Here is a 26,026-nt window from a genome sequence, read left to right as displayed (position 1 = left end):
AGTAGTACTAAAGTTAAGTGGGTGGGATAACAATGGGGTGGGTGGGATTCTCTGACCAATCAGGTGGCTAGTAGTGACTGCATGCAAAGGATTGTGGGATATGGTACCAGTTTGGTACCTGTTGGAACCACAATCGAGTAGGTACTGTTTTTTCAGAGCCGTACTGTACCGTACCGTTCGGTTCCATGCAGTGGAAAAGCAAACCTATACCGTACCGAACCGTTCCGACCCTATACCATGCGGTACCAGCAGTGGAAAAGCACAAAAGCGTGCCGAACCGGTACGGTTCCATGCAGTGGAAAAGCGCCATATGTGGACAGCTTTACCCCGCATGCCTGCATACTTAGATGTGCCTCTTTAATCATCAAACCATGTGAGTTGCTAAATGTTGTACCTTCATTAAATGTCCCCATACTGCTACACTTAGAGGCGCCTCTCTTCTCTTTTATACTCTGTAGCTCCTGCTGGATTTTGCTTCTAATCCCCTTGTGGAGGCTGCCAATTGTGGATGGACATTTTATGATGACACAACCTGATGACACAACCTATCACATTGATATAATCTTTGTATATAGACTATAAACTGAAAGACTTATGAATAAATAGTTGTGGAACGAATCATCTGAGCTTCCATTATTTCTTATGGGAAAATTCGCTTTGATATAAGAGTGCTTTGGATTACAAGCATGTTTCCGGAACGAATTATGCTCGCAATCCAAGGTTTTACTGTATTAATTAAAAGGCCACATATTAAATTAAAAGGCCGAATACATTTATAAAAATATATATACATTTTTTAAAAATTGTAAATTTTGGTTTCGTCAAGTGTATCCTGAATTTTCAGTTTCGGTCCCGAAATGCTCATTTCGGAGCACCACAAATATTAAAGGATTCTAAAATGCAAAGCCACAACAAAAAAAAATAATTCTACAGAAATGCTGAAAATAAGAAAGACATGTGTATCAACAAATATACTAATCAGTTTTCTTCAAATACAGAGGTACAGTTAGTTATCACTATGGCACAAAGCAAAACATTCAGAGATATTTACTTTAAATATGTCAGGTCGCTGGATCAAGGCCATAAGGGAGAGGTAGCCTCCATAAGACCAGCCATGGATACCAACTCTGTCGAGGTCTATGAAGCTGTGCTTGGCAGCCAGATACTGCAGCCCCTCCACCTGATCTTCTATCTCCACTTGGCCCTAAAAATACCAATAATTGAAGGGAAAAGTGTGAATAAGAGGAAATAAATGTTGAATCATAAAAACACATGCTGCATTTAAAAATATACCAGGTATCATGTGTGGGTGCAAAGCTGTACCATACAAGGAATAAACAGGACTAATAAGATAAATCAATAAATGAAAACGCTCTGAGCAACCCCCAAGGTGTAAAACTCCTGAAAAAAAAATTAGTGCAAAAAAAAAAAAAAAAATCTTCAAATTTACTAAATGTTGCTGCAAAGCATTAACTTGTATTCCCTCAAACCCAAAAATCAATAACTTATCAAGTGCTGCGCTACATCAATATAATCTTAACCACTTCTGGACCAGAAGGATTTGCCCCCTTAATGACCAGGCCGTTATTTGCGATTCGGCACTGCGTTACTTTAACTGACAACTGCACAGTCGTGCGATGCCGTACAAAAATACAAATGACGTCATTTTTATTTATTTTTTTTCAACCACAAATAGAGCTTTTTGGTGGTATTTGATCACGCATTGATTATGCACTATAAACAAAAAAAAAGCGACAATTTTGAAAAAAAAAAAAAAAAAAAAAAAGTATTTTTCACTCTGCTATATAACATTCCCAATAAAAAAAATAAAAAAAATTAAAAATCAAAATCTTTTCATCATTTTTAGCCAATTTGTATTCTGCCACATATTTTTGGTAAAAAAAAATCCCAATAAGTGTATTTTAATTGGTTTTCACAAAAGTTATTGCGTCTACAAGCTAGGGTAAAGATTTATGTCATTTTTATTTATTTTACTAGTAATGGCGGCGATCTGCGATTTTTAGCGGGACTGCGTCATTGCGGCGGACATATCAGACCCCTAACTGACATTGTTGACAATTTCGGGGGGACCAGTGACATTACTACAGTAATCATTGCTAAAAAATACGCACTGTCACTAATAATGACACTGGGAGGGAAGGGGTTAACTAGGGATACAACAAAATGAAAATTCTGGGCCGAAACAGAAACCAAAAACTCAGGATGCCATTGGCCGAAAATGACTCTTCCCCCCCCCCCCCCCAAATGATTTTAAAATAAATAGTTACAGCCTGTATATAGATGCTCCTGGCACTATATACAGTTGAGCAATAAAGTATTTAGTCATCCACCAATTGTGCAAGTTTTCCCACTTAAAAAGGTGAGAGAGATGACTAATTTTCATCATAGGTACACTTCAACTATGAGAGACAGAATGGGGGGGGGGGGAACCCAGAAAACCACATTGTAGGATTTCTAATGAATTAATTGGTAAATTCCTCAGTAAAAATAAGTATTTGGTCACCTACAAACAAGCAAGATTTCTGGCTCTCACAGACCTGTAACTTCTTCTTTAAGATGCTCCTCTTTCCTCCACTCGTTACCTGTATTAATGGCACCTGTTTGAGGTTGTGGACAGGTGTCTTTTATACTGATAACAAGTTCAAACAGTCACACTCCAAACTCAGCTATGGCCAAGACAAATGAGCTGTTGAAGGACACCAGAAACAAAAATTGTAGACCTGCACCAGCTTGGTGTGAAGAAATCAGCTGTAGGAGCAATTATTAGAAAATGGAAGACATACAAGAACACTGATAATCTCCCTCGATCTGGGGCTCCACGCAAGATCTCACCCCCATGGGGTTAAAATGATCACAAGAACGGTGAGCAAAAATCCCAGAACCACACGGAGAGACCTAGTGAATGACCTGCAGAGAGCTGGGACCAAAGTAACAAAGGCTACCATCAGTAACGCACTACGACGCCAGGGACTCAAATCCTGCAGTGCCACAAGTGTCCCCCTGCTTAAGCCAGTACATTTCTGCGCCCGTCTGAAGTTTGCTAGTGAGCATTTGGATGATCCAGAAGAGGATTGGGAGAATGTCATATGGTCAGATGAAACCAAAGTAGAACTTTTTGGTAAAAACTCAACTCGTGTTTGGAGGAGAAAGAATGCTAAGTTGCATCCAAAGAACACCATACCTACTGTGAAGCATGGGGGTGGAAACATGCTTTGTGGCTGTTTTTCTGCAAAGGGACCAGGACGACTGATCCGTGCAAAGGAAAGAAAGAATGCGGCCATGTATCGTGAGATTTTGAGTGAAAACCTCCTTCCATCAGCAACGGCATTGAAGACGAAACGTGGCTGGGTCTTTCAGCATGACAATGAGCCCAAACACACCACCCGAGCAATTAAGGAGTGGCTTCGTAAGAAGCATTTCAAGGTCCTGGAGTGGCCTAGCCAGTCTCCAGATCTCAACCCCATAGGAAACCTTTGGAGGGGAGTTGAAAGTCCGTGTTGCCCAGCGACAGCCCCAAAACATCACTGCTCTCTCTAGAGATCATCTGCATGGAGGAATGGGCCAAAATACCAGCAACAGTGTGTGAAAACCTTGTGAAGGCTTACAGAAAACGTTTGACCTCTGTCATTGCCAACAAAGGGTATATAACACGAACTTTTGTTGTTATTGACCAAATACATTTTCCACCATAATTTGCAAATAAATGCTTTAAAAATCAGACAATGTGATTTTCTGGATTTTTTTTTTTCTCATTTTGTCTCTCATAGTTGAAGTGTACCTATGATGAAAATTCCAGGCCTCTCTCATCTTTTTAAGTGGGAGAACGTGCACAATTGGTGGCTGACTAAATACTTTTTTTGCCCAACTGTACCTGTCCCATAGCTGTATTATACAGGTATAGTGGTATAGTGCCAGGGGGTAGCCAAGTATAGGGAAAAATTGATTTTTGTAAAATCTTACCGTAAAATCCTTTTCTCTTAAGCTCATTGACAGACGCAGTCCTCTTGATTAATATCAAATCGGGTTATACTGCCCTCTACAGGAGTAGGACACTAGGCAGAAGGAAAACGTTCTGGCCACACCTTAGGGGCAGTCCCAGAGGGTATATCCTCTCTCTCCCTGCTACAGGATGTCAGTTATGTCACAAAGCAGTGTCAGAGAATTTAACCCAACCCAACTCAAAAGTAGAGGGGCGGGTACTGCGTCTGTCAATGAGCTTAAGAGAGAAAAGGATTTTACGGTAAGATTTAAAAAAAAATCAATTTTTCTCTGTCGCTCATTGACAGACGCAGTCCTCTTGATTAATATCAAATCGGGACGTCCCAAAGCAGTGCCACAAATGAGGGGTGGGATAACAGAAATCAAAATTTAAATCCAGAAGGCCCAAACGGTGCCGACTAGAAGTCTTAAAGGCTCATCAAACCAAAAGGATGAGACTCAACTGAAAATCCAACTGAAAAAAACCCTCGAGGTAGACCAACGATCTCCTCAAATTGCGGCCTGCAGAACCTTGCGGCCAAAAGAGGCATCCGCCGATGCCAACACATCAACTTTATAAAATTTTGTAAAGGTATGAACCGACGACCAGGTAGCCGCCTTGCAAACCTGGACCACTGACGCCTGATGGCGGAAGGCCCAGGAAGCACTAAGCGCCCGAGTGGAGTGCGCCTTAACAGGGAACGGAGGATTCTGACCCTTAATAGAATAAGCCTGTACCACCGTCTGTCTGATCCATTTGGAGACAGTCGCGGCAGATGCAGGAAACCCCTTTTTGGGGCCATCCGTGATCACAAAAAGTGAATCCGTTTTACGAAACGAGTCCGTAGTTTTCAGGTATACCCTGATTGCCCGAACCACATCCAAGGAATGTAACGCAAACTCCCGAGGATGACTGGGCTTAGGACATAGGGAAGGCAATACAATGTCCTCATTCAGATGAAACTCAAACTACCTTAGGAAGGAAGGATGGATTTGGACGAAGAACAACCTTATCCCTATGAACCACCAGATATGGGGAACGACAAGATAATGCGGCCAGTTCTGACACCCTGCGTGCAGAAGTAATGGCCACCAAGAAGGCCACATTCTGGGATAAAGTAAGCAAGGGAATCTCCCTGATATTTTCAAAGGGAGGTTTCTGAAGAACCGACAACACCAAATTAAGATCCCAGGGCGGTAAGGGCGCGCGCACTGGCGGAGCCAAGTGCCGCACCCCCTGGATGAAATTCCGCACCAAGGAATGGGTAGCCAAAGGTTTCTGAAAGAAAATTGCTAACGATGAAACCTGATCCTTGATAGTACTCAAGGCCAGCTTCTGCTCAACTCCTTGTTGCAGAAAAGCCAATATTCGGGTCACCGAATAGGCCCGTGGAGGAAATCCAAAGGATTCACACCACGCAATATAAGACCTCCATGTGCGATGATAGACTTTTCTAGAAGTCGCTTTCCTTGCTTTAATTAAAGTAGGAATAACTGAAGTTGACAATGCCTTGTCCTTCAGCACCTGAGTCTCAATAGCTAGGCCGTTAAAGCCAGCGATTGTAAAGCAGGATGGAAGATCGGTCCCTGAGACCGCAGATCCTCCCTGAGAGGAAGTCTCTAGGGAGCGTCCGCGACCAGCCTGACGAAGTCTGCGTACTCGGGTTGACGAGGTCAGTCCGGAACTACCAGGATAACTGGAATTCCTTCCACCTCTATCCTGCGAAGAAGCTTCAGCAGCAACTTGAGAGGAGGGAAGACATACAGTAGCGGATACTGGCCCCACGGGGCGACCAGCGCGTCTGCTGTGTTCGTTCGCGGATCTCGGGAGCGGGTTACAAAACTCCGCGCCTTCCTGTTGAGCCGAGCTGCCAACAGATCCACCTCCTGTGGGAGGGATGGCGGCCTGCGGATGGCGGTAGTCCAGGCACAGGCATCGGCCTGTATTGCACCTTATGTATCAGGTAAGATGCTATCACCCTCTTACATGGCCATCCTAATAGTAATGCCAGCCACTGACTTCAGTCATGGTCCCTTTACAGTGCCCTTCATACAGTGACTTCCGATTGTCAGCTCCCAAACCAAGCCTTCTGGTTCCTATTCACTAAATCACCCTCAAGAGGGGGATCTGTGACACCTGTTATAGGATAGAGGGGGGATCCAGGATTATGAAGGTCCGGTCATCCCAGGGAGGGGCCCGCGTCCACCCACAAACCCGACAGGGGGAGAGGGGGAACATTTTACTCACCATACCGGAACAGGCGGGCGCCAACTCCTGACAGAACCCCTCTCCACCGAGGTGGGGGGGCTGTCGACCAATACGGATGCCGTGACTCCGTTTCTAACTGGTCGTCGGCGTCCAGGCGAGACGTTTAAATCGCAGGGTCAGTCCCCGTCCAGTGGGACTATGTCGCGGCCGACCCAGCGCGGAGCTAGGGCCTGCACGCGCTCGTAGGCTGACTGGGATGACCACTGGATCCTAACATCCAGCCCGTCGCCCAGTTTCAGCATACTTGCTTGAAGATCTCACAGGAACAACTGGAGAAAAAAGCTGCCTAAAAAACTTTTTCTAAAAAAAAAAAAATCTTGCCAGGACCAAGATCCCAGCAAGGAACTTAGGTCCTTACTCCTAACTAGACAGAAAAAAACTGACATCCTATAGCAGGGAGAGAGAGGATATACCCTCTGGGACTGCCCCTAAGGTGTGGCCAGAACGTTTTCCTTCTGCCTAGTGTCCTACTCCTGTAGAGGGCAGTATAACCCGATTTGATATTAATCAAGAGGACTGCGTCTGTCAATGAGCGACAGAGAAACAATGATGCACATAATATGTTGTCACTCACTGCTCCCCACAGATAGCAGGTTGACTCTAGTTCTGCTCCTATCCTTCCTACCCGCAGAGGCCATACAGTAGATATATAGAAGATGGAGGGAGGAGGTGGGTGGAGCCAGAGAGTCAGTAAATAGGCGCGGAGAAGGAAGAGGACGATCCTCCTCCGCTCTGCATGCTGGGTCCTCTTCTCAACCTTGCTTCCCTCTCAGGACCGTGACGTCACTGGTTGCTAGAGGCCAGGCAGCTGGCGATTCTAGCAACCAGTCTAGCACAGGGCGGGGGTGAAGGTACAAACGGCAGGTCTCGGGAGCTGGCCTGCGGCCGGTCACGCACCATATAAGTTAAAGTGAAAGCTGCTGCTGCGGCAGCCATTAATTTTCGGCATATGTGACCCGTTTTCGCCCGAAATGGAAAAGGCCCATTTTCGGTCAAAAATTTTGGTTGCTGAAATTTCGGTACACCACTAGGGTTAACACCAGGGGCGATCAAAGGGTTAAATGTGTACCTAGGGGGTGATTCTGTCTGAGGGTCAGACATGGTGGATGGAAACAGGGCTCCTGTGCTCCAAAATAACAGGAACACAGGAGCCCTGTTTCAATCAGTGACAGATGAACGGTGTGCCGTGTTTACAATGGCACACCACCTTCTGTCAGTCCCTGCAGCGATCGCTGGGTTCCGAGCAGCCATCTTGGCCGCCGAACCCGTTGCTTAGCTGCAGGGCTAGAGAGCGGGCGCGCGATCCATATGGCGGTTTGCGCAGGAGGGCCAGCCTGCCGCAGTATGGCTGGTCTTTAAGTGTTCAGCAATACCACAAAAACAAATAATAAATCAAATCGTGATTGCAAAGTATGTATAAGATTAGTATGTAAGTATGCATGTGTAAGATAGTATGCATGTATGCATGCATGTGTAAGATAGTATGCAAGTAGTATATATGTATGCATGTATAAGATAGAAAATATGTATGCATGTATAGTAAGTAAGTATAGTATGCATGTATAAGATAGTATGTAAGTATGTATAGTATGAAAGTACGTATGTATGTATGTATGTATGTATGTATGTATGTATAAGACAGTATGCAAGCACGCATGTATAAGATAGTATGTATAGGTGTATAGTATGAAAGTACGTATGCATGTATAAGACAGTATGCAAGCATGTATAGTATGAAAGTACGTATGTATGTATAAGATAGTATGTATAGTATGCAAGTACGTATGTATAAGATAGTATGTATAGTATGCAAGTACGTATGCATGTATAAGATAGTATGTATAGTATGAAAGTACGTATGTATGTATAAGACAGTATGTAAGTACGCATGTATAAGATAGTATGTATAGGTGTATAGTATGAAAGTACGTATGCATGTATAAGACAGTATGCAAGCATGTATAGTATGAAAGTACGTATGTATGTAAGTATGTATAAGATAGTATGTATAGTATGCAAGTACGTATGTATAAGATAGTATGTATAGTATGCAAGTACGTATGCATGTATGAGATAGTATGTAAGCATGTATAGTATGAAAGTACGTATGTATGTATAAGATAGTATGTATGTACAAGATACTATGAACAAGATACATACAGGCTTAAAACTGGGCACTTGCCACATTTTTTTAAAAGTATTTAAATGATACAGTTGCCTACTTCATTTTAACAGTTCGGTTGCAAAATCAAATACGTTTTTAAGAAAAGTATAGAAATGGTCTGATTTTCATTATCCACAAATGTGCCCAGACGTACACTTGAAAAGAAGAAAGCACTTCCAATTCACCTCTACCCTTTTCTTACCATCTTGTACTTAAATGCGCCTTCAAACTTCAAACCACGGTGACAAGAACCACGATTATCAATGACTACAACTACATAACCAAGAGAAGCGAGGGTATTCAGCCGGAAATACTTCACTCCCTTAAATCGATTGTTAACTAGTTGAACCTGAGGAAAATAAGGAAAAAAAGAATAAGATTAGATCTACTGTTCTTGTACATTAAAGAGACTTCAGGTCATCTGCCCACCTCAGCCAACCAGAGGCCTTATATTCATTACTAAAATAAAAGACTATCTGTGAATGGCTGAGCAGTGCTCAGTCCTACTCGATTTTGTTGCAGGAGTGGGACAGGAAATGCACCTACCAATGCCCGAACACAGCGTTGTATACTGTATGTAGCTAATGCTCCATACAGTTTATACGGCACACACACAGCAGCTGCATGTGTTAGTGAAGGAAGTTAAAGTTCACTAAAATTTGGAGTTTGGCTTTAAAGTGGTTCTAAAGGCAGAAGGTTTACCTTCATGCATCCTATGCATGAAGATAAAAAAACCCTTCTGTGTGCAGCAGCCCCCGCTTATACTTACCTGAGCCCCCCTCTTGATCCAGCGATGTTCAGGAGAGCTTTCCCTTTCCCCAGGGCTCGCACTCCTGATTGGCTTTTGGCAGCAGCAGGAGCCATTGTCAATCACAGCCATTGAGCCAATGAGGAGAAAGAAGGGGTGGAACCGACCTGTGGCTGTGTGTGAATGGACACACAGCCACGGGTCGTGAACGCGTCTGCTTGGGTGCCCTCAGAGCAAGCTGCTTGCTGTGGGAGCACCCAGCAGGAGGGAGGAGCCAGGAGTGCAGGCTTGGGAATAGGAGGATCCAGGCAGCTCGTGCAAAACCTTTACACAGAGCAGTTAACAGGTTTGTTTTGTTTTTTCTAAAATGTGACTAATAAGGTTTTTAAGAGAAAAAACTCCAACACTCCTGTATTTTCAAAGACTAAATGTCACATTTTTTGTTTTACATTTTCTAGTCGGGGATTACTATTGCAAGGGGGGTTTCCCTTAGTGGAAATTTAAATATTCCATATCTTATTACACTGTAAGAAATAGAATTCAAGGTCTCATAGTAGTGTAGTGCGATTACATGATCTTAGACATGGGCTCTTACTGATTAGTATTTTCCTGAATTTTCTATGCTGTAAATACTGCTTGAGTGTCCTGCAAAAAAATTATCAGGCCAGCACCCGCATGCAAGTCCGGAGGGATGACCATCTGCTGGACAGCAGCAGACGAATTGCAGCCTGCAGTTTCTGGAGTTTGTCCAGAGGAAGGAGCACTCTGGCTAAAGCCGAGTCCAGAGTCAGACACAGCTAGTCAAGCTTTGTGGATGGAACCAAAGCAGACTGAAAATACAGAATCCAGCCAAACTCCCTCAAAATTTGTATGGTGATCTCCAGGTTTTCCACCAGAGCAATAGGAGAATCCTCTCGCAGAGAGAGGTCATCCAAGTAGTCCAGTACCGCGATTCCCCATTGGCGTAACAATGCTAGCACCGGGGCCAACACTTTCGTGAAGACCCGAGGAGCAGAGGCAAGACCAAAGGGTAACGCCACAAACTGATAATGCTCCTCTCTTACAGCAAAGCGAAGGAAGCGCTGGTAACCGATACATTTTGGAATGTGAAGATCAGTGTCCTTGATGTCCACGGAGGCAAGAAAATCCGATACAGCGAAGCCACCACAATGAGAATGGACTTCATTCTGAACTTCTGCGCCCGCACAAAGCAGTTCAGCGCCTTGAGGTCCAGAATTGTAAGCACCTTGCCTTCCTTCCCGGGGACTGTAAACAGGAGTAAAAACCCATGAAAACATTTTGAGTCGGAACCTGGACACTCACCCTTTGACATAAAAGGTCTTGCAACGCCCCAAAAAGAGCCTGTAAGCAGACCGGGGACAGTCGCACGCTGAAAGGAAGAAACTTACCAAAGGGTAACAACAAAAAACTCGATCTTGTAGCCGGAGCGTAGGACCTCGTGGACCCACTTGTCTGGTACCAGTGAAGTCCACGGGTCCATGAACCAGCAAAGACATCCCCCACCACATATGAGTGAGGGCGCACCGTCCTGCTATTAACTTGCCAGACCAAGTACGCTTCGATCCCTTGTCAGTCGGCCCTGAGTGACGAAAAAAAAAAAAAAAAAAAAAAAAGGGAGCCCACGTCTAGCCTTCGGAAGAAAGGTACTCTTCCCCCCTATGAGATCTTTAATGATGTCATCCAGGGTAGCACCAAACAGGCGATCTCCTTGAAAAGGAAGATCAGTCAAGGCCTTTTTCGAAGTCTGATCTGCAGACCAGCACTTGAGCCAAAAGAGAAGCCGAAGGACCACTGCAAAAACGGAGGCGAGCCATCAGGGGAGCCGCATCCAAAAGAGGCATCACAGATAAACTGCAGCTCCTGGACCATCTGGTCCGCCAGCTCAGCAAAAGGCAGGAGGGAGCTTTTCCCCCTTCAGGTCACGGCGCAAAAGCTTAGCTCATTCGGTCAGAGTCTAGAACACCGGGGCAATGGGGACATCGGCCTCCGTGCCGAACCAGCCAGGGTTTACATATTGCAGGCCACAGACCCCTGCTTTCCTGTCAGCCAGGTCCTTAAAGGCAGGGGACTCCTCAACCGGAATCATGGCTGCCTTGTTTAATCTGGAAACTGGAGGGTCCACCACCGGTGGAACACTCCACTTCTTAAGAAGTGACTCCTTACAGGGGTATTGCCTAGCAACTCGCTTAGGGACCCCAAGGGGTTGCTTTGGTCGTCCCCACTCTTTAGTGCCAATTCTGTCAAAATAGGAGGGGAAAGGGAACACCTTTGCCAGTCTGGATGGCTTGTGAGCGCCAGAGGGAACCTGCGCCTCTGTCGCAGCCGCGCCCTCCGATTTGTCTCAAGCACAGATACACTCAGTGCGTCCACCAGCGCCTCTTCATGCACAGTTGCAGAAGTGAAGAGTCCTGCCTCACTATGAGGATTCAGGGCACGTGGTCACTGACCCAGCAGGATGACCAAAGTCTGTGGAAGTCGAATCAGATTCAGGAACGGATGAGACAGATGAGGCAAAAGAAGGCAGGGGTCGCTTTATGCCAGCCAGCTACCTTCACCTGGGACACAAAGGACTCCAGGACGGCTGTCAGTGCATGGATGGATGGGACCCGGAGGGCCCCACAGCCCCAGAGAGGGGATCAGGTGGGGAGATGTGCTCCAAAGACTCCATGAGTCACCAGGGGGACCCCACAACAAAAAGAGTAAAACACTGCTAGGAACAAACCCCACCACTCTGGCAGCACCACCCGGTTGCCAGTCACAGAGCACCAATCGATCCTCAGCAGAGAGGGAGAGGACCCCACCAGACTCCCTACCCAGCAGAAACCAGGCACCGCAACCACCAGAAGAATCTGCACTCCACGAGTGGCGATCAGGAAATTAAAGGATCCAGGAGTCAGCACCAAGGGATGAGGAGGGGCTCCCATTGAAAACACCGCCCAGAAGGCTCCACAGACATGGCCGCCGCTGTTTACTATGGCAGACCACCGCAAAATGGCCGCCGGATTACACAAACATGGCCACCGTGTACTGCAACACAAGGCTACAATAAAATGGCAGCACCACGAGGCTTCCAGGGACCCTGGAGGCATCAAGGACAGGCCCAGGCATGACAAGGAGCCCTGTCAGGAGCCCCCACCAGGTACAGCCCCCCCGCACAGCAGATCATTCAGTCGCCGGCGGCGCACCCCATCTCCAGCATAGTGCCCTGCCCCCACCCCAGGAGACGGACCAGACCACCCACACAGCCCCAGCATAAGTGGAAAGGGGGGGGGTTAGGAGGGGACAACAGATGGAGGTACCTGGCGGGAAGGAGGGGGACCCGGGGGTCCGACCGTCCCATGGAGGGACCCACGTCCACCCCTCCAGGGAATGAGAGGGGACAGCTACTCACCATACCAGGAACAAGGCGGGCACTGCTCCAGACAGAACCCTTCACCATCGAAATGGGGGGGGCTGTCGGCCAGGAAAAAGGCTGCAACTTGGGCCGAGACCCCGGTCTAATGCCACCTCATGAGATGTAACTCGCAGGCCAGCCCCGTCCGGTGGGGCTATGTCGCAGTCAACCTAGCGCAGAGCTGAGGTCTGAGCGCGCTCGCTGCCAGACTGGGATGGCCACTGGATCTACATTATCCAGCCCATCACACAGTCTGGCAGTTGATTGTAGATCTGACATGAAAAAACTAGGAGAAAAAAAAAAAATCTAAAAAGACAAAAATTTGCCAGGACCAGAGATCCCAGCAAGGAACTAGGTCCTTACTCCTGACTAGGCAGAAAAAAAAAAAAACTGAGTACCTATAGCAGAGAGGGAGTATACCCCCTGGGACTGCCCATAGGCATAGCCAGATATTTTTTTTCTGCCTGGTGTCCTACACCTGTAGGGGGCAGTATAACCAAATGGTTAAGATCAGGAGCTGTGGCTGTCAATGAACGAAAGAGAAAGCAGATTGTTAAATCGGCTTCTATCGGAAGGACAGCTGTACACATGGTCCAAATGTTGGCCGGTTCCTGCTGAAATTACTGATATTCGGACAAGTTTGCACCCAGATTTAGATTGTAAGCTCTAACAAGCAGGGCCCTCCGATTCCTCCTGTATTGAATTGTAGTGTAACTGTACTGTCTGTCCTCATGTTGTAAAGCGCTGCGCAATCTTGTCTAACAATAATAATAAAAATAATGAAGTGGAATTGTGGTAAAAGAAAAATGGAAAAGCTACAGTGCCATATAAAACACAAGACAGGACATGTAATTTATTTCAAAATCTTAACAGATGATAGGTTGTATATAAAATGTTATACTCAGACTTCACAGTATATACAGTGGGTAAACTAAGACCTGACTTGATCCAAATAGAAAATCTATGGAAAGAACTAAAAATCAGAGCTCATAGAAGAGGCCTACGGAACCTTCAAGATTTGAAGTCTAATTTGTGTGGAAGAATGGTCCAAAAATCACACTTGAGCAACGCATGCGACTAGTTTCTCCATACAGGAGGAGTCTTGAAGTGGTCATTACCAACAAAGGATTTTGTACAAAGTATTAAATACATTTCAGTTAGCGTGTTTTGGTTTCCTTTTATGTATGGATTGCATGGGTTGTTACCAACATGGGGTGAAAATGTCATGTCAATAGCACCTTTAGAAATACATTTACCTAGAAAAAAATAGTGAGGTGTCCAATACAGGCGGTCTCTGGGTCACAAACATCCGACTTACAAATGACTCCTACTTGCAAACGGAGGGATACAACAGAAAGTGAGAAAATCTATCCCCAAGGAGGGGAAATTCACTCCTGTAAGAGTCATCATTGGAAAAAGGTGTCCCTACTGAAGTTTTATCACCAATCCTTGTTTCCACGACAACCCAAAATTTTCAAAATCCAATTGTCATAGGGACAGAAAGTGAGGTAAAATCTTCTTAACAGGAACACAGACCGCAAAACAAATGTTACAGGATTGCTAACCCTTCCCTATGCTATCCAAAAATTTTGGATAGCATAGGGAAGCAATTTTGGCTGAAGCTACACCCAAAAAAAAAAAAAAATGTACATGTTCCAACTTACAAACAATTCAACTTAAGAACAAACCTAACCTACAGACCTGATCTTGTTTGTAACAATGGGACTGCCTGTACTTTTACCCACTGTAGATTGCCTATAGGAAGTGTATAATTGCACGCTTTTTAGGAAGTGTATAATTGCACGCTACATAGGCTGCATTCACACTTGAGCGTAGCGTTTTTACCGCGATTTTTTCAGGCGTTTTTCATTGACAGCTATCAAAAACGCTGGTAATCAGCCCAAAAAGAAGCTCATGTACTTTTTTCAGCTACAGGCGTTTTGCAAAACGCTCAGATGTGAACAGGGGCCATTTAAATGAATGGGGTTTTACTTGTTGGGCGTTTTGGAAGCGTTTCTTTTGAGCGTTTTTGGAGCTGAAAACGCCCAGGTGTGAATGGAGCCTTATAAGTCTCTTTTTTTACACATGAGGTTCTAGGTCTACGTTCAGTTTAGGAAAATCAGCTTTGGATATAACTGAATACGCAGTCTCACCTGTGGTCCTCCATAAATAAAAAGGACAGTAGGGTACTTCTTCCTTGGCTGTAGCTGATGAGGCCGATACATCATGCCATAGAGGGTAAATCCTGTCCGACTGGGGAAAGAGAATATTTCTGGGGCGACATACCCAGGGACAGCTCCTGAGATAACAAAAGGTAAACTAGGATGAAATATTCCAGAAAAGGGAATGGTGCTTTACAGCCAAATACAATGATTAGATACTTGACATTTCCAACGTGGTTGTGTTTGCAGGATCTTTCAGCTGAGATATATTATGGCAGTTGATAAAACATTTTTCCGATGACCGAAGATAGGAAATATTTTAGGCATCTTACCTGGTGACTCAAGGAGAGTGGCCCAAAATTCCTTGTCCCTCTGGGCAGGATCAGACCCAGTGCCTTTTATTTTAAAAAGATGTACTGCATGTGGAAGGGTTTGGCTGCTGAAACGGCTGATGTACATATCGCAGTGCTGCATGGAAGATAAACAGAAGGTCATATTGGTCCAGGATACACGCAGCTTAAATATAATGTTGTATGAATGAACATTTTGCTTCATTTTTTTTTTTTTTTTAAAGATAGATTTACAGATTTTTTTTTTAATCAAAACAGTACATAATAAAATACGCAGAAAAATCTCAAAAAGTGCAATAAACAAATCTAACAACGAATCACTGAATACAATAGCCAAGCTCTCCTGCTGGTGACGCTATCCAAGGCTGAAAACTGAAGCTCGTGGCTGAGCTGTGCAGTCCCTCAATACTTTTAACATTGATAGATGCAAGCCAGCAACTTGGTGGACCCCAACATTGAAAATCTTTATTGGCTACACAAGTACATCCAGTAAAACCATGCTAACGCGTTTCAGCTGCTGAGGCCTTACTCATTGCATGATTATGCTATGAGTAGGATTATGCTATGAGTAAGACTACAGCGGCCAAAACACGTTAGCAATGTTTTACTGAATGTACTTGTGTAGCCAATAAAGATTTTCAACGTTGGGGTCCACCAAGTTGCTGGCTTACATCTATCAACGTTAAAAGAAATCTAACAACCTTGCATTTCATCTGTGGCTGTTCGAACGGAGGCAGAAAAAGGATGCAGAGTATCCTCCAAGGAGTGAATACGTTCTTTAGCCATACTTGTCCTCTTCCTCAGATTCTGAACATCTTGCTTCAATATGGATGGTCTCTATTTGTGTAGTAAGTGTAGCTTTGCAATCCTGAAAGGCCTACATAATCTATGATAGAGTAGGCTCAGGAGGCTGCTGATCAGGGTCCCCCTCAGGGACAGAACCATGTGGAGAGCCCAGAGGAGTAGGAGACCTTTTGCAATTGCAAGCCAGGAGAGGCTAGAGGGAGAGCAACGTGGAGGAATCGCTCTGGGAGAGGAGGAGAGAGGGTGGCATTGAGCAAGCAAGTGCAGGACGGTCGGCGCCATCTTGCCTGTGCAACCGAGTCAGCTTTTCCACCGCTGATAAAGCCATAGTCTGCCCGATTGTGACCATGCTGGAGGCTCAGAGAGGTATCCACCACCGTGAGAAAAGACACTGGGTGGTTTGGAAGAAATTCCTCTGCAGGATGTAGTGTAGGATTGTAGAAGAAAGCCGGAGCCTCTGAATTAAGCTGCTCGCTCCGCCATCAAGCTACGTCCCCTTGTTTCATCTTGATTTCATTTTGTGTCAGCACAGCCATTGAAATGTCTTCGCTTTTTATATATTTTAGGAGCAAAAAATGTCCGATGCTAAGGCATGCAAGTTGTTTACTGTCAATATAGCAGCGAGTAAGAACAAAATAACTTGGATAATGCTTCATCAAAAATGGCAAGCACACCAAAAGATCTGAAATCCCTGGGTGTGATACAGTCACTTGCATAGGACCGAGGCTGGGGTGATGGGGTAGGGGGCCAGGACCTGGGCTGTCAGAAGCAACTTTTTTTTCCCCTCTCTCCATCTCCACTTCTCTTTACGAAGTCCTTTATAGTTGGGATCGCTGGTCATCCCTTTATTGTTTTGGTTCATTTATCTGCGTTGTACTGTATAATGACCATTGGTTAGTACAGGGATCCCCAACCCCCAGTCAACTGCCTGTTATTTACCGGGCCACGCAGCAGGAGGTGAGCGACAACCGCGGTCCATGACAGTCCTCCCAGGACCGCAGGCATGTCACTTAGACTGTGCCCCCAAACTTGGTCCATCCGGTGTCTCGTAACTTCTTTACCTTTGAGAAACTTCGAGATAAATTCGCATTACCGAAGCACTCTCTTTAATTTTTACCTCCAAATTCGCAATTATTTTAGAACATTGTCGCCATCACTTTCCCTGGAGAGGCCCACTGCTTTTGAATTTCTATGCGCACGTGGTCCCCATCAGGGTCATCTGGGGTCCTCAATTTACAATATCCTTCATGATGCCGCGCCGCTGACTGAAGAGTATCACTCTTATATGCGTAAATGGTCCGAGACACTTGATCACATTACCCATGTGGAATAAAATTTGGACTTCTGCCTTTAAGTCTTCTAGATGCGTGGCGCAGAGAGAGACCACTCTTGAGATTCTCTTGTTTTGGTATAGGACTCTGGTCCGCCTTCACAAGATGAACCCATCCTGCTCCGCTTTGTGCTGGCGTTGTGGGGTGGAAGGGGGTACCCTCTTTCACATTTTCTGGAAATGTTCCCTCATACAGCCTGGTCTATGGTCATGGCTTTGCTTCTATCAATTACAGGCTTACACTTGCCGCTTGATCCTATGCATTATTTGTTGGGCCTACCATTCCCTGGGATCTCCAGACACGCAAACAAATTGATTTCCTTTCTCCTGCTGGCAGCTAGGAGGGCTGTCCCGCTTTGTTGGCTACAGCGTTCACCTCCTGATAAATCTCTTTTACTACGTCTGGTCTAGGAGATTCGGGAGATGGAATCCCTGACGGCAACTGTTAATTTAATTTAATGCAGTTTGGAATGATTGGGATTTATATGCTTCGGGATCTATCTGATCCCTGTTCTCTCTTGGATACATGATCTTCTAGGTTGGGGTGTTGCTTTATACCTGCTGTATTGCAGTTCTGTGCTTCATCGGACTCTGTTCTTTGATGCTATTTACTTTATGTCTTTCTGTTCCCTCCGGGGGCAACATTCCCCTCACATGCTTGTTTACTGCTTTTTTTATTTTCTGTAATGTGTTCTTTTTTCTTCGAATAAAAATATAATTAAAAAAAAAAACAAAAAAAAAAAAAAACTGTGCCCCCTCTCCCCGGTCTCCCGCCTGGCCACCGATGTCATCCTATCAGCAGTGCAGCAGAAGCAACAGAGCGGGAGCCTTTACATATTAAGAAGTGGGTAATTGCCCTCTTGCCAACATAGGTTGGGCAGCTCCAGCCCTACCGTCCAGATCTGAGCTCCTCCTGCCCTGCTGGCAGGATAGCATCAGCGGAGGGGTGGGAGATGACACACAGGCTAATAACTGCCTCTGCCCTGCCCGAAGGTAGGACTGTGCAGGGGAAGCAGAGATTTAAAAAGGGGGCACTGTGATGTTAGGGAGGAAAGGGCTGAGGACTGACTCTGTGAAACCCCCACAAAATGTATTGTTATATACATTTGTGATAATGAACCAAAGAGCAAGCATTATTTTAAAGCATATGTCAAGGTAAAATAAATGTTATGTACAACTCTGCAATACACACACATTTCCCCTTTAACGCTTCAGGATTGCCCCACGCATATATACTGCAGTAGGGCAGCCCTTAAACGCAAAATCACGTACTTGTAAGTCATTCTTTGTTCCAGGTCCCGCCGGCGACCTGTTTCCGCTGTGATTGGACACAGCAGGAGCCAATCAGACAAGGCGGATTGACGTTCTGTCAGAGGGAGAAGATGGAGATCTTGGGTTTCTGCTAAGCAGGAACACGGATCTGTCTCCCCCCCCCAGTCAAAGCACCTCCCCCACAGTTAGCAAGAACTCCCAGGGAACACATTTAACCCTTTGATCGCCCCCGATGTTAACCCCCTTCATTGCCAGTGTCATTAGTACAGTGACAGTGCATTTTTTTTAGCACTGATCACTGTATTGTTGTTACTGGTCCCCTTCATGTCAAATTTGTCCACCGCAATGTCGCAGTCCTGCTAAAAATTGCTGATCGCTGCCATTACTAGTAACAAAAAATTAAAAATTTAATAAATCTATCCCATAGTTTGTAGGCGCTATAATCAATCATTTTACGCTTATTAGGATTTTTTTTTACCAAACCCATGTAGCAAAATACATATTGGCTTAAATTCATGAAGAAATTACATTTTTTACTTTTTTTCTTGGGTATGTGTTTGATAAAGTAAAATTTTTTTTTTTTTTTTGTTCCAAAATTGTCAGTCTTTTTGTTTATAGCACAAAAAAATAACTGCAGAGGTGATCAAATACCCCCAACAAAAAAAGTTCTATCTGTGGGTTTTTGGGTACAGTGTTGCCCGACCGTGCAATTGTCAGCTAGTTAAAGCTAAGCAGTGCCGCAGTGCAAAAGCTAAACAGTGCCGCAGTGCAAAAGCTAAGCAGTGCCGCAGTGCAAAAGCTAAGCAGTGCCGCAGTGCAAAAGCTAAGCAGTGCCGCAGTGCAAAAGCTAAGCAGTGCCGCAGTGCAAAAGCTAAGCAGTGCCGCAGTGCAAAAGCTAAGCAGTGCCGCAGTGCAAAAGCTAAGCAGTGCCGCAGTGCAAAAGCTAAGCAGTGCCGCAGTGCAAAAGCTAAGCAGTGCCGCAGTGCAAAAGCTAAGCAGTGCCGCAGTGCAAAAGCTAAGCAGTGCCGCAGTGCAAAAGCTAAGCAGTGCCGCAGTGCAAAAGCTAAGCAGTGCCGCAGTGCAAAAGCTAAGCAGTGCCGCAGTGCAAAAGCTAAGCAGTGCCGCAGTGCAAAAGCTAAGCAGTTCAAAAAATGGCCTGATCATGAGGGGGGGGGGGGGTAAATCTTCTGGAGCTGAAGTGGTTAAACATGTTGCTTGTACAGAAAATAACAGCTGATGTGCCAGAAATACAGGAAGCCCCCCTACCTTCCTCTTTGACAGCACAGTGTATTTTTGGCTCTAAATTCTTAAGCATGAGGTGTCAGCCCTGACACATTACAAAGAGCACAAACCTCTCCATCAAAACCCACGCTTGTACACCGGCGGAGAGCACAGGAAGGTTTTCAACTCACAACATTTTTGCCCAAATCAACAGGTATTTTTTGCACTTATTGAACAGATTACAAAACAAAACATTCAATGGTTTGTTTAGCAGACCAAAAAGGGAGAGAATAAGGGAAGTCCGTTGTTTGGGTTTACATAGAATTTACTGAAGCATCTTACCTTGCTAACACAACAGGAATGGGAAAAGCCCAGGTCCGTGAGTCTCGTCACCTCTCCAGGAGTTTCATAGCTGGTAACATATAAATGGTGTTCTAGAGGGGTGTCTTTTGTAGCCTCAAAATAGACCAACTTATTGATCTCATCCACCCGAATCTGAACCGATAAGAAAAGTTATTGTGTGAATGTCAAGTAATGAAATATAGCTAGACAATTTACAGCGGACATTTAAAAAGAGATGCAACAGTGCATCCAGGGATTAGAAAATGGTAAATAAACTATCAAATCAGGGATGCAAAAGGTTTGCAAATATGCTACAAAACACAGCTAATGCAGGTAAAAGTACTTTTTAATCAAGGGGTTCAGATAATATACAATTCATAAAAACCAGCCAATACCAACAGAAGACAACAAGTGGGTATCAGGTTAACCACTTGCCGACCGGTCACGTTGACCGTACTGCAGCAAAGTGGCTCGATATCGTCCAGCGACATAGACCTACGTCGCTGGACTCCTCCCCTTGTAGGCAGCGCTCGCGCGCCGCCGGAGGCTCGCTCCCGCAGTATTCAGTCAGCCAGGGGAGGGGCGGCGGTGATCACCGCTGCTCTTCCCCGATCGTCGGGGATCGAGTGTGGAGATCCGCCCACTTGTGTAAACAAAGCGGGCGGATCTCCTAAGTGACAGGCAGGGGCAGATTACAGGATTCAGCATAGCTCAACCTACGATCTGTCCTTTGGCGCTTTTCCACTGCATGGAACCGTAACGGTTCAGCTTGCTTTTGTGCTTTTCCACTGCTGGTACCGCATGGTATTGTGTCCGAACGGTTCGGTACGGTATAGGTTTGCTTTTCCACTGCATGGAACCGAACGGTACAGTACCTACTCGATTGTGGTTCCAACTGGTACCATATCCCACAATCCTTTGCATGCAGTCACTACTAGCCACTGATTGGTCAGAGAATCCCACCCACCCCGTTGTTATCCCACCCACTTAACTTTAGTACTACTTTAGTGGAAAAGCAAACCTATACCGTACCGTACCGAACCGTTCCAACACCGTACCATGCGGTACCAGCAGTGGAAAAGCAAACAGGGCCAAGCAGAGCCGAGTAGAGCCGAGCCGGTACTTGCAGTGGAAAAGTGCCTCTTGTGTCACACAGTCCCCTCCCCCCACACACGTCAGTAAGCACCAGGCATACATTAACCCCTTGATCACCAATAAAAGTTAACCCCTTCCCTGCCAGTGTCATTTTTACAGTAACAGTGCATATGTATAGCACTGATTACTGTAGTAATGTCACTGGTACCCCCAAAAGTGTCAAAAATGTCAGTTAGGGGTCCGATCTGTCCGCCGCAATGTCGCAGTCACGCAAAAAAAAAAAAAAAAAAAAAAAAAAAAAAAAAAAAAAAAAACACGCAGATCGCCGCCATTACTAGTTAATAAATAAAAATTACATGAATTTCCCGTAGTTAGTAGCTGCGATAACTTTTGCGCAAACCAATCAAAATACGCTGATTGCGATTTTTTTTTACCAAACATATGTAGCAGAAAACAAATTGGCCTAAAATGTTAAAAATTTGGATTTTTAAATTTTTTGGGGGAATTTCATATAAAAAGATGTGAAAAATATTGTTATTTTTTCAAAATTGTCGCTCTTTTTTTTGTTTATAGCGCAAAAAGTAAAAATCGCACAGGTGATCAAATACCACCAAATGAAAGCTCTGTTTGTGGGGGGGGGAAAAAAAAGGACATAAATTTAATTTCGGTACAGCATCGCACGACCGCGCAATTGTCCGTTAAAGAAACGCAGTGCCGAATCGCAAAATGTGGCCTGGTCAGGAATGGGGTAAAATCTTCCGGTCTTAAAGCGGTTAAAAATACGCTCATTTAGAATTTTTTTGTCAAAGACATGTAGCTAAATAAATTTTGGCCTAAATATATGACAAAAATTGAATATATTGGATATGTTTTAACTGTCAAAGTAGAAAAATATTGTTATTTTTTCAAAATTGTCGCTTTTTTTATTATCGCAAAAAATGAAAAAAAAATAAATAAATAAAAAAAAAACGCAGAGGTGATCAAATACCACCAAAAGAAAGCTCTGTGGGGAAAAAAAGGACGTAAATTTTGTTTGGGTACGGCGTCGCATGACCGCGCAATTGTCAGTTAAAGTCGCACAGTGCCGAATCGCAAAAAGTGGCCTGGACGTAAGACAGCAAAATCCTCCGGTGGTAAAGTGGCTAAAGCGGTAGTAAGCCGCGGCTGTTCTTAAAAAAAAAAAAAAAAAAAACACACCTGTAAGGCAATAGCATAATGTGCTTGTATGCATTGCATATTAGCACATTATAGAATACTTACCATGAAATGAAGCCCTGCAGCGCTACGCTGTCACTGCTGAGAGGGCTGACATCTTCCCCTGGTCTTTCTACCAAGTGTGCGTGCTCTGGCTATGTGATTAGCCAGAGCCGTGATTACGTCACTCCTGTACATGTGCGTGGGAACCTTGGGTTCAAACAAGAAGCTCCGAAGGTCTGTCAGAGAGCGCATGCACCGGTGGCGCAACTGGCTGCATCTAGGGTGAATATCTCCTTAACAATGCAGGTTTAGGAGAAATTCATATTACCTACTATTAAGCCTTATTAGCTTGTCCTATTAGCTTGCCTGTAGGTAAAAATAAAGCGGGCTTTACTACTGCTTTAGCGGCAATCTATACAATAATTATCTTCGAGAAAAACAATTAAAAACATATTAAACAAGATAAAATAGAGTCCTTACTGCCAGCACAGAGGGGTACAACCAGTAAGGAGACATACTAGAGGCACGCACTATAACCCAGAGTGTCCCCTAATAAAAAAATGCTGACCACCTCCTCAAAATGCTAGTTGATTGGTTGTCTCAACCTTCAATGCTTTCTGATTCTCTGACCATGGTTGTCTCAACCTTCAATGCTTTCTTATTCTCTGACCATGGTGGTCTCAACCTTCAATGCTTTCTTATTCTCTGACCATGGTTGTCTCAACCTTCAATGCCTTCTTATTCTCTGACCATGGTTGTCTCAACCTTCAATGCTTTCTTATTCTCTGACCATGGTTGTCTCAACCTTCAATGCTTTCTTATTCTCGGACCATGGTTGTCTCAACCTTCAATGCTTTCTGATTCTCTGACCATGGTGGTCTCAACCTTTAATGCTTTCTTATTCTCTGACCATGGTTGTCTCGACCTTCAATGCTTTCTTATTCTCTGACCATGGTTGTCTCAACCTTCAATGCTTTCTTATTCTCTGACCATGGTTGTCTCGACCTTCAATGCTTTCTTATTCTCTGACCATGGTGGTCTCAACCTTCAATGCTTTCTTATTCTCTGACCATGGTTGTCTCAACCTTCAATGCTTTCTTATTCTCTGACCATGGTTGTCTCAACCTTCAATGCTCTCTTATTCTCTGACCATGGTTGTCTCGACCTTCAATGCTTTCTGATTCTCTGACCATGGTTGTCTCAACCTTCAATGCTTTCTTATTCTCTGACCATGGTTGTCTCAACCTTCAATGCTTTCTTATTCTCTGACCATGGTTGTCTCAACCTTCAATGCTTTCTGATTCTCTGACCATGGTGGTCTCAACCTTTAATGCTTTCTTATTCTCTGACCATGGTTGTCTCGACCTTCAATGCTTTCTTATTCTCTGACCATGGTTGTCTCAACCTTCAATGCTTTCTTATTCTCTGACCATGGTTGTCTCAACCTTCAATGCTTTCTTATTCTCTGACCATGGTTGTCTCAACCTTCAATGCTCTCTTATTCTCTGACCATGGTTGTCTCGACCTTCAATGCTTTCTGATTCTCTGACCATGGTTGTCTCAACCTTCAATGCTTTCTGATTCTCTGACCATGGTTGTCTCAACCTTCAATGCTTTCTTATTCTCTGACCATGGTTGTCTCAACCTTCAATGCTTTCTTATTCTCTGACCATGGTTGTCTCAACCTTCAATGCTTTCTGATTCTCTGACCATGGTGGTCTCAACCTTTAATGCTTTCTTATTCTCTGACCATGGTTGTCTCGACCTTTAATGCTTTCTTATTCTCTGACCATGGTTGTCTCAACCTTCAATGCTTTCTTATTCTCTGACCATGGTGGTCTCAACCTTCAATGCTTTCTTATTCTCTGACCATGGTGGTCTCAACCTTCAATGCTTTCTTATTCTCTGACCATGGTTGTCTCGACCTTCAATGCTTTCTTATTCTCTGACCATGGTTGTCTCAACCTTCAATGCTTTCTTATTCTCTGACCATGGTTGTCTCAACCTTCAATGCTTTCTTATTCTCTGACCATGGTTGGCTCGACCTTCAATGCTTTCTTATTCTCTGACCATGGTTGTCTCAACCTTCCATGCTTTCTTATTCTCTGACCATGGTTGTCTCAACCTTCAATGCTTTCTTATTCTCTGACCATGGTTGTCTCAACCTTCAATGCTTTCTGATTCTCTGACCATGGTGGTCTCAACCTTTAATGCTTTCTTATTCTCTGACCATGGTTGTCTCGACCTTCAATGCTTTCTTATTCTCTGACCATGGTTGTCTCAACCTTCAATGCTTTCTTATTCTCTGACCATGGTTGTCTCAACCTTCAATGCTTTCTTATTCTCTGACCATGGTTATCTCAACCTTCAATGCTTTCTTATTCTCTGACCATGGTTGTCTCAACCTTCAATGCTTTCTTATTCTCTGACCATGGTTGTCTCAACCTTCAATGCTTTCTGATTCTCTGACCATGGTGGTCTCAACCTTCAATGCTTTCTTATTCTCTGACCATGGTGGTCTCAACCTTTAATGCTTTCTTATTCTCTGACCAGGAACAAGCATAGATTAATAAATCCGTTTTGTTTTAACAATGCAATTTCCAGAAGGTAGCTGAACAGAAAATTCCATTTACAATTTTTTTTTCTTTAATACTGTACCATTTAAAGGTTTCAGGTAAGAATTAGGGCCCTTTCACAATGGTGCACCTAAAAATGAGGAATGCATTTTTAAAAAATGCATACTATCTTTTTTAATGTGTTTTTAATGCATTGCATTCAAATTTAATGTAACACATATGCATTTCTATTGCTGGTAACTTTTTTTTTTCTTTTTTTTAGGAGTCGGCACTCACAGGCGTCTTAACCAGCGACTCATCCCTGCTGTCAGCAGTCACAGGTTGTTAAACCCGCTTTGCCACCTGGCCCTTTAAGAGCTTCTAAATGCCGGGAGGTGCAGGCGGGCATTTGGATCACATGATCAGAAAGCTCCAGATCACATGTATGCATCAAGAGCCCGCCGGTGACTGGCCTGGGAGCGAGCAGGGCGAGCATTCTCATCACAGAAAAGTGTTTACATTATACTGCATATATGCGGCCTCTCGCCATTAAAGCCCACCCGCCGAGAGGCCGTATACATGAGCCACATTGGCAGGAAGAGGTTAAGGAGCTTGGAACCCACCAGCATCCTAACAACCAGTGACTCACCCCCACAGCCGGTCGATGACATCATATGGAGACAGTCACCACCCAGTGATATCATGGTCCATACATGGACAATGTCACCAGGTGACCAAACTCTTGTTTACTTCTTCAGCAGGCGCGATTTTGGTGCGCTGAAGATGCAAGCATGCAGGACTTTTCAAAATGCAGCCTGTCAACGGTTACATAGGATTTAAAGGGTACAATTTCTCATGCGTTTTTGTTGCGCTTGAAAGGTGTGTGGTAGAAGCGCACCAGTGGGAAAGGGCCCTTTAAGTTGCTTTCTCTATATAATTTGTGATACATGTCACGGTTATGACAAGAAACTTACAGTAGATCCATGTCTGCCAAGAACCTCCCATTCTCCACTGGTCACTGCCACCTCTTCCTTTATGGGGCACCTAAAGTCACCTGTAAGAGAGTGTTAAGTTAGGACTAACACCATTTACTGAACGTACAG

General features: G+C 44.5%; 1 protein-coding gene across 1 annotated transcript in view; it reads right to left on the bottom strand.

The window, feature by feature from the left end:
• The window catches only part of DPP8 (dipeptidyl peptidase 8), an 84,597-nt gene that overhangs the window by 6,434 nt on the left and 52,137 nt on the right, over positions 1-26,026 (bottom strand). The window contains exons 12-17 of the mRNA XM_082254184.1: positions 25,898-25,977; positions 20,077-20,229; positions 15,090-15,225; positions 14,749-14,894; positions 8,635-8,781; positions 1,052-1,204 (exon numbers count right to left, since the gene is read on the bottom strand). Coding sequence (XP_082110310.1) covers positions 1,052-1,204; positions 8,635-8,781; positions 14,749-14,894; positions 15,090-15,225; positions 20,077-20,229; positions 25,898-25,977 — 815 coding nt within the window. The remainder of the gene's footprint in view (positions 1-1,051; positions 1,205-8,634; positions 8,782-14,748; positions 14,895-15,089; positions 15,226-20,076; positions 20,230-25,897; positions 25,978-26,026) is intronic.

The sequence above is a fragment of the Pelophylax lessonae genome (genome assembly GCF_965119305.1).
Source record: "Pelophylax lessonae genome assembly, chromosome: 4".
Lineage (NCBI taxonomy): Eukaryota > Metazoa > Chordata > Amphibia > Anura > Ranidae > Pelophylax > Pelophylax lessonae.
This window is presented reverse-complemented; position numbering and strand designations above follow the sequence as displayed.